This window comes from Calidris pugnax, unplaced genomic scaffold, assembly GCF_001431845.1.
Source record: "Calidris pugnax isolate Ruff unplaced genomic scaffold, ASM143184v1 scaffold63, whole genome shotgun sequence".
Classification (NCBI taxonomy): Eukaryota; Metazoa; Chordata; class Aves; order Charadriiformes; family Scolopacidae; genus Calidris; species Calidris pugnax.
In genome coordinates, this window is record NW_015090852.1 from 6,879,226 (window position 1) to 6,888,591 (window position 9,366).

The following is a 9,366-nucleotide window of genomic DNA, read 5'->3' on the forward strand; positions in this document are numbered from 1 at the left end:
CACTTTTAAGATTCAGCTGGATAAAGTGCTGGGGCGCCTTTTCTAGACTGTGCTTTTGCTAAGAAAGGTTGGACCAGATGATCCTTGAGGTCCCTTCCAAGCTGGTACTCTCTGATTCTATAATAAATGAAAAAGTGCTTCATATTTAATATATACTTTCCTCACTATTGAGAGAGCCTTCTGAAGAATGTATTCTTTACGGTCACTGATGTTCAAAATTAACAGGAGTGCAAACATGCTGTTTTTAAAGTATTCATAAAACTCAAGCCTAACAATCTACAAATTGATGTATTTAACAATAATAATAGCTAATCACATGAAAAAATAGTGCCTTCAACTATTTTAGAATTCAATTTGGTATTATCTACTCAATCACAAGCTGTACATACAGAATAAAGTTCAGTCTTTAAATCAGGACATAAAGAGGAAATTTATACCGTCACTTACAAAGCTTACTGAAATGTCACTGAAAAACATATACCATATTTTCACTTAAGTATGCAAGTCACAAAACAACATAGTATCTATATGAAAAAAAAACCAAACCCCAAAGTACTGAATTATTACTTACATCACATTTCCAACCTTCACTCTTTGTCTTCTTGATAGAAAGAAATTCTTGTACATTCTCTGGATGAAACCTAGAAGGAAGACAGAAGTTGAAAGTAGTTATAACTTTCTAAGATGAAGATCACCCAAATACTAAATATCCTTTTCTAAACTTTATGTGTCATGAAAAGCAAATAGGTTTGCTTTGGTTTTAGATGCTGAAACAGCTCAGGTGGACTGCAGTAAAAGCTCTTGTAGTATAGGCTACTGTAGAAGTGGAGTCATATCTGTTCCTTTATTTCCTCTGGGAAACTCTCTTACAGCACGTATTAAAGAGAAAATGCCCATACCAATGAAGAAATATAACTCAAAATATATTTTAGAGATACAGGACTTCCACAATGTTAACATTATGTGAACTTTTTAGTACTGTTTTCAGATTAATCAAAATCTAAATGTTCAAGAATTAATATTAGTCATTAAAGTCAGCATGCAGTTCCATTACAGATTTAAAGCCACCACTCAAATTTAGGCACTTAAACTAGGTATTACAATTTAACATCAGGATCCTACGCTTTAACATAAATAAAAACCTATGGTAAAACTCCCACAGAACTACTATTGCTTTTTAGTCAATTCCTATGTGCCCCTTATGGCAAGTTGGTTGATACTGCTAATCCCTATGTCCTTTGAGAAAATACTTGTTTGAAAAAAACAGTTATAGAAATAATGCAAAATATGCTGTGTGCATACATCCATTTATCTTTGCTTAAAGATTATTCTTCAGAAATGCGAGACAAACTTGCTAATACTTGCCTCTTCACATGTTTTGCTAATGTCTTTTTGCTTGCATGCAGCTTATTACAGTAGGGACATTTGTGTTCCTTTTTATGAAAGTCAGTATCACTAGAGTGTTTCTTTCTGTGCACGGTCAGGTTGGACTTCGTTGAATAGCGCTGATGACATATATCACACTCAAAAGGCTTCTCACCCGTGTGTACACGTGTGTGGCTCTCATATTTGCCTATACAATGACAAAGAAAATCTGTTAGCATAAACCGTAACAGGCATCACCTACAATAAACAAACCAAACCACAAAGTGGATTTACGAAATCATTCACCTAGTAAGAGTACTTTCCACAAAAAGAACATCAACAATTTTGCACAGTTGATTCCTACTGAAGTTTTTCTTATCTAGTAACAAACAGAATCTGTAATATGTTCACACAACATAGCTTCATCTGGACCCTTTGGTCAACCATGTTAGTATCTCCAACCACGGTACCATCACCAGCAGATGAACTCTACAGCTTTCTACAGTTGGTATTTTCCAACCTTCCACTGTATATTTATAAGTAAGAGTTCATAAACAAAGCAAGATTAGTAATTATGTTACGGCACCTAATATTACAGACATCCAGGGGCATATAGAAGTTTGCATAAACAAAACATCTGTCCTGAAAAAAAAAGGAAAAAGTAAACTAATTTCCTTTAACTAACAAACAAACAAACAAAAAACAAAAGCAAAACCCCACATTTGAAACCTTAAAATACTATTGGCCAGCAGACAGAGAGAGAAGGAAGCTCTACAAACTCCTTTTTACAGCAGACGTACTTTCACACATATACCTCTCCTGGGGAAAAAAAATGAAAGGATTCTACAATTTTACAACTAAATTTAGTAAAAATTTAAAATCCTGTTGATGTGCATATGCAGCTAGATGGGATTCCCCATCATTGGGCACTTTTAAGATTCAGCTGGATAAAGTGCTGGGGTGCCTTTTCTAGACTGTGGTTTTGCCACGAAAGGTTGGACCAGATGATCCTTGAGGTCCCTTCCAAGCTGGTACTCTCTGATTCTATAATAAATGAAAAAGTGCTTCATATTTAATATATACTTTCCTCACTATTGAGAGAGCCTTCTGAAGAATGTATTCTTTATGGTCACTGGTGTTCAAAATTAACAGGAGTGCAAACACACTGTTTTTAAAGTATTCATAAAACTCAAGCCTAACAATCTACAAATTGATGTATTTAACAATAATAATAGCTAATCACATGAAAAAATAGTGCCTTCAACTATTTTAGAATTCAATTTGGTATTATCTACTCAGTCACAAGCTGTACATACAGAATAAATTTCAGTCTTTAAATCAGGACATAAAGAGGAAATTTATACCGTCACTTACAAAGCTTACTGAGATGTCACTGAAAAACACATACCATGTTTTCACTTAAGTATGCAAGTCACAAAACAACATAGTATCTATATGAAAAAAAAAAAAAAAACAAAACCCAAAGTACTGAATTATTACTTACATCACATTTCCAACCTTCACTCTTTGTCTTCTTGATAGAAAGAAATTCTTGTACATTCTCTGGATGAAACCTAGAAGGAAGACAGAAGTTGAAAGTAGTTATAACTTTCTAAGATGAAGATCACCCAAATACTAAATATCCTTTTCTAAACTTTATGTGTCATGACACTTGATCAACAAACCAGCAGAACAGAATACTGATAATTACACATTTCTAAAGGCACAAGTAACTGGCAAGCAGTGTTGACTACACCCTCCTGTAGAATCTCATATGACAATTGGTAAGACAAAGGACAGTTTCAATTATAATGCTTTATGGATATTTACAAGGAAAGAGAAGAACAGCGGTATGTAAATAATAATACCTTATAATTAGACCTGTCATAAAAAACTCTTCACCTAAAGGAATCTGCATGGAAATGACTTATCCGATCTATTATGATCAACAGTATAGCATCAACATCTAAACCCAAAGAAGATATTTTATTCATCCTCCAAATTAATAGTAACACAGGTAATCATTAAGACTATTGTGTTCTGACTGACTGGGCTAGCAAATCTGAGCATTCTAAAATTTACAGTTAAAAGCTATGGTAAAACTCCCACAGAACCACTACTGCTATTTAGTCAATTCCTATGTGCCCCTTATGGCAAGTTGGTTGATACTGCTAATCCCTATGTCCTTTGAGAAAATACTTGTTTGAAAAAAACAGTTATAGAAATAATGCAAAATATGCTGTGTGCATACATCCATTTATCTTTGCTTAAAGATTATTCTTCAGAAATGCGAGACAAACTTGCTAATACTTGCCTCTTCACATGTTTTGCTAATGTCTTTTTGCTTGCATGCAGCTTATTACAGTAGGGACATTTGTGTTCCTTTTTATGAAAGTCAGTATCACTAGAGTGTTTCTTTCTGTGCACGGTCAGGTTGGACTTCGTTGAATAGCGCTGATGACATATATCACACTCAAAAGGCTTCTCACCCGTGTGTACACGTGTGTGGCTCTCATATTTGCCTATACAATGACAAAGAAAATCTGTTAGCATAAACCGTAACAGGCATCACCTACAATAAACACATTTGGGGTTTGTGCTATAATATCCCGCTCAAATATGGTTATGATCTACATAACTTCCACACACATCTAAAGATTTCTACTGGTTTACACCACTGAAAACTGCACAATGGTCACATGTGTTTGATCCAAGGTTCCTTCACACATTTCCATCTTGACTATTTTTAAGAGAAAGAGTAAAAATAAAAGGGCTCTGTATTACTATTAAATCTGTGCGTGGGTTACAAGTCCCTCTTGTTCAACCCTACAGCTTACTCTGTTCCTAAGTACTAAAAGTTATACTACTATTCTTTCTCTACACTGATTGTGAAGTACCTCTTCAGGGAACAGCCTTGCAACAAAGTGGCATTTTTAAGGTTCTTTCAAGTAACAGAACACTGAACAAATGATTGCAAAATATCTGTACTTGGGACTCAAGATATTCCCATAAATACTACTCTCCCATTTCTTTCACATTGCTTTTATTTCCTCTTCTGTTTGCCAGGTTTTTTTTTTATGTGAGGATAGAATTCAGTCCTGCAACAAGGTTCTACCTACCTAAAGAAAACAGCAGGCTCTCTGCTCTGTATTTATTTTTTTCTCTGTAGAATATGCATCATACTTCTAGGAGTTACATAAAGAAAAAAAAAAAGTACCACAGCTTATAAATTTAAAATACAAGTCAATTGTCCACAGTAATAATGAAGAAGTATTTTACGTCTCACTTGTTTGAATGCTATTTCTCATGTATTTTTTGAGCACAAAACTAGAATTCTAAGTCATGAAAGTGCAAAGAGAAAAGGGCTTCCAGTGGCAAAACCAAAATGTACCACTACAACCCTAAATACAAGCCATTTATTTCTGCACTGTAGCCTTTCAATATTAAAAACAAACCTCTCAAATTCAGAAAAATTCCTATGTTGCAATAATTTTAAGCTATGCCATTACACGTACAGTCGAGTCCACATTTTTAATGTTAATTAGATTCTATGATATAATTTGTGACCTTGGAAAATGCATTTCACCTCAGTAAGCTAAGCCCACTGTGAGTAGGAGTTAACACACATACCAGCCCCACCCCATTTTCATAAACTCCTGAAAGTTCAAAATGATGAAAGACACCAGGCGTCTATTATAAGACCACCAAAAAGTGCCTAACGCTATGAGGAACTGTTTCTTTCCTAATTCCCATGACTGAAATGAAGTCAATACCTTACATACCATAATTCAACATTTATTCCAGCTGAAAGAACATGAGAATTCTGGAGCACAGTAGTAATTCACTTTCAATACAAGGAAAGAAGACAGAAAAGCTGGAATTTTGACTTTTCTCATATCCTGGGTAACTACACACCTAGATTTGACTATAACATAAATGATCCTAAGAGAACAGACTACGCTGACAAAGTATTACTTGGTGCTAAGTACTGACCAGAAAAATCAAGCTAGAAGTCAGAGCGACTAGGTCATAAGCATCTACACATCATTTAGAATAAAAGAATTTCAGGCTGTTTAACAATGGTGCTATTTTACTTCAGCAATAATGACAGCTTTGTTACTTAAAATTAATTTGGCAGAAAATACAATACAAGTTTCAGACTTCATGCAATTTATCATTTCCTATCTTGCTGTACTTTCCTCTTTTTTCAATGCTGCTTTTACATACCAGATGGTAACAACCAGAATCCAGAGCAGTGAAAGAGAAATAAATTTAGCATTTGCAGATTTTTCAAATAACGCATTTAGTTCATTTATTGAAACTGTTTAGCACCACAGACATAACAACGTAATACATTCAGAAAAATTAGCAGCATACTGGATCAATGAGACGATCCAGAAATTCTGATCTCTTCCTAGGACAGAGAAAAAGGCTGTTTATTTCCCATACAAATAGCACCACCATATGGTAAAAAGGAAAGAGATCAACCTAAGTTGCTCTTACCTATTCGATCAAATTTTTTGTCGCACTTGGGACACTGCAGTAGTTTTTTGCTACTGCTTTGAATGATGACTGGAGCTAAGCCTTCAGGAATATTTCCCATTGAATCAACTGCCTCAGAACCCTCTTCAGTATCATTCTGTTCTTTTTCACTTTGTTCTTCAGAGTCTGAATCTTCACCTGACATTTCCTCTTCCTGTCCCTCTTCATCAGCGTTGCATTCACTTTCACTGTCTTCAAATTCACTTCTGTCAGATGTTTCCTTGTCAGAACTGACTTTTTCCAAATTGCTGTCAGAGGCATCCCCACTTTCATTGTCACTGTTATCAAATTTAGCTGGGCATTTACGGTTCCTCATAGAACGTCTAGTGGAAAAGTCGGCCTTCTCAACCATTTTTAACCCATGTTTTCTTTCCAGTGAAAGAGATCTGTGGGCTTTGGCTAAATGATTTTCTAGGGACTTCTTGTAACAGAAGCTTCGACCACAAAAAGTGCACTGATGGCTATTTAACAGTTTACCTGTCAGTTCATTGAATGTTTCTACTGGTGTAGGTGCATCAGTTACCACATCAGTCTGTACATTAGAAACACTTTCATTATTTAGTAACTTCACTGCATCTATGATATCTAAAAATTTTGCTGCTTCCAGCACTAAGGGAATTTCATTTTTATATACAAAAAACTCAGAGGTGTAGAGAAACTCAAGCAAATGCTGAAAGACAGAATGAGTTACATGATCTAAAGTGACAACATCGGTGCTTGGATTTTTGCTCAAACAAGCATGAAAATAACTACTCCCAACAGCCACTACAACTTTGTGAGCACTAAATTCTTTTCCTTCTACAATTATAAGTAAATCACAAAATGATGGATGTTTCTGTCTATCATCATTTAAGTACTTAAGGAGATTTTTGTTATACTGCAAAGAGCTTAGGAGCTTTCTTTGTTCTGACGACGGTGAAAGTTCTTGGGAAGATTCAAGCTGATCTGCAGGAGCTATTTCTGCAGGCTTTGAGACAATTTCTTGCGCACAGTCTACTACAAGAATCTGTTCTGAAGTATCTTTCTCATGACCGAGATGAACCTTTTCTTTTACATTTGCAGTGAGCCGTCTCCTTTTCTTCATTGCAGAAGTGCAACTTTAAAATCAGGAGCTTCATAGGTGATTGGCAAAAAATTCTCGTCAAGACTGGGTTCTGCTCCACACCTTGAGAAAATACCTAACAGCAATCTCATAATCTGCAAAAGAATTATGATAAAAATTACTCTTAGCACTCAGTAATAACTTTCTTCTTTACTAATGCTTTCTGCATTTCACTCTTTTTTTTACCTACCCCGCATACCTTCAGCTTTAAAATGTCATCACTTCCTATTCCAGACCATGGCATAACGGTCCTTGGAGCAAGTGCACCGGCACCGCCTATTATTAGCCCTCAGGAGGCGGCCGGGGCTGGCTCTGCTCGGCTCCAGGACACGCACAGCCTGGGAAATACCCCGGGACGGGCGTACACCCTTGTTATTATTATCAGGCCGAAGCGCTTTCCCTTCAATCTCAACGCTGCAAGCCAACCCTTCTGCTTTCACCGCCGGGCGCCCGTCCCCTCAGACCGGCTGGGAGACCCGCCCGCCGCCTGTAAAGCGCTGCCGGGGCCGCGGGCCTCCCCCCCCGCCTGTCACCGCCAAGTGTCAAGTCCCTGGCCGGGCTCCCGCCTCTCTCGGCCCAGCCCGCGGACGGTGCCTTTGTCCCCTCGCCGGCAGGGCCGCCGCGGAGCCGAGGGTCGGCCAGGGGGCCCCTGAGACACCGGGGGCAAAAAGGGCGCCAGGGGCCCGCCCCCCTCATCTGGGCGACCGCGACGGCCTCCTCCTCGCCCGCCCACAGCCGAGCGGGACACAAAATGGCCGCGCCACCCCTCCGGGCCTATCCCCACCCGCTGCCCCGACGGGGCGGCCTCACGCACCTGCCCGGCGCCGGGCGCTCCCCCGGGGCCCGCTCGGCCGTTAAACGCCGCTGCACTACGCGGCCCTCAACCGCTTCCGCCGCTTCCGGGTCCCGGCGCCGCGCGCAGCCGGGCCCCGCGCGCCGGCGCGGGGAGGTGATGGCGGCGCTTCGGAGCATGCGCGGGCCCGGGCGGGGCGGGATCGCCGCGCGGGGGCGGTGCGGCCCAGCCCCGGCCCTGCGGCCTGTCTCGGTCCGCTTATACCCCTCAGCTGCCGCCACGGCCCGCAGGGTCGGTTGTGCGGTGGCGCCGTGAATTCGACGCGAGCGGGCACCGTCTATGAGGGGGGAGCCGCTCGCGTCCGTGTCGGCCGTTTGCGCGCACCCGCGGCCTCCGTGTGGGCACGGGGCGGGCAACGAGAGCCAGTCCGTTTGGTGCGGCCGCTGCGGGCCCGCCGCCCGGGCCCTGCGCCCTGCCAAAACCAGATCCCTAAACTCTCCTCGGCGGTTAAAAGTGCCATGTGAAAGCAAAGATTATTGTGCTTAAAACATCAGCCCACTGCAAGTAATTGAGAGCTTCCAAGCTGCCAGTAGTTTTCATCAATAATAACTATTATGCATCTGCCTTGTGCTTGAGTATTTTGAAGGACTTCGGGTACAGAGTGCCTGGGGTTTTCAGTTTTCTTGCTTCTCAGGTGGCAGAAAGCCGCCCCACGAGTGCCCCACAGCACTGGCAGGTACCCACTTGTGGGTGCAGTTCATCAGTGTATCAGAAGACAGTCACCCTCTATTAATTATATTTTTAGCTTTCCAAAGGTAACTAATTACTAGTGACACGGACAATGAATTTGTTTCTCTGAGACCTTTAAAAAGGAGCTATAATGTTAATGCAGGGTTACACTTGATTCCATGGCATATGTTCCATATTTATGAGTGTGATTTGTAAATGTATATTGATCGTCACTTAGCACAATAAAAACTGCCTGACTTTCAGGTGTTGCATTTTTCAATAAAAATACTGAAAATTCACAAAGCGTTTGTTGCTGTACTGACTGTACTCACAGCCCTCGTGCGTTTTAATTGACTCCTACAATTATTTAACTTTTTTTCACGGTAATAGTACATTAAATTATCTTTTAACATTCAATTATATTTCATATTGTTTCGAATAGTATAAGTTCTTTCATTCTGTTGTTACTTCTGAGGTTAAATGGTGACATTAATGAATAATAAAAGAGCAACCAATATTCCTATGTTTTTCTTGCACTGAAGGCAAAAATCTCTTTGGGGCATCTGCTCTTTTAGAACATTGCTTGTGCCTGCCTGACTTTAGTTTCTATAGAGCCATAGTTAAGCTGTACATAAGTTTCTCTAATTTGATTTTGCATGGAAAAAGGAAGTTTTGAGTACACTGTAAGTTTTAAGCTGAGCCTTACATTTCACTAGTCTGAATAGCAAGTTCATAAAAGCAACATTTATCCAGGTAACTGGCTTCTTGGGTCTCATTGTTCCCATAGTAAATATCTTCAGGTTGGAAGTATAAAGCTGTGTGTTTTATGAGTTTT

At 39.8% G+C, this 9,366-nt stretch overlaps 1 protein-coding gene across 3 annotated transcripts in view; it reads right to left on the reverse strand.

Moving 5' to 3' along the window:
- The window catches only part of ZBTB41 (zinc finger and BTB domain containing 41), a 34,704-nt gene extending 26,760 nt beyond the window's left edge, over positions 1 to 7,944 (reverse strand). For all 3 annotated transcript variants that reach the window (XR_001412230.1, XM_014943489.1, XM_014943487.1), the window contains exons 1-4: positions 7,824 to 7,944; positions 5,869 to 7,104; positions 3,680 to 3,887; positions 2,870 to 2,939 (exon numbers count right to left, since the gene is read on the reverse strand). Coding sequence is in view for 2 of the 3 variants with exons in the window: in XM_014943489.1 (XP_014798975.1) it covers positions 2,870 to 2,939; positions 3,680 to 3,887; positions 5,869 to 6,991 (1,401 nt within the window). In the remaining variant the exon portion in view is untranslated. The remainder of the gene's footprint in view (positions 1 to 2,869; positions 2,940 to 3,679; positions 3,888 to 5,868; positions 7,105 to 7,823) is intronic.
- Between the last annotated feature and the right edge of the window lie 1,422 nt (positions 7,945 to 9,366).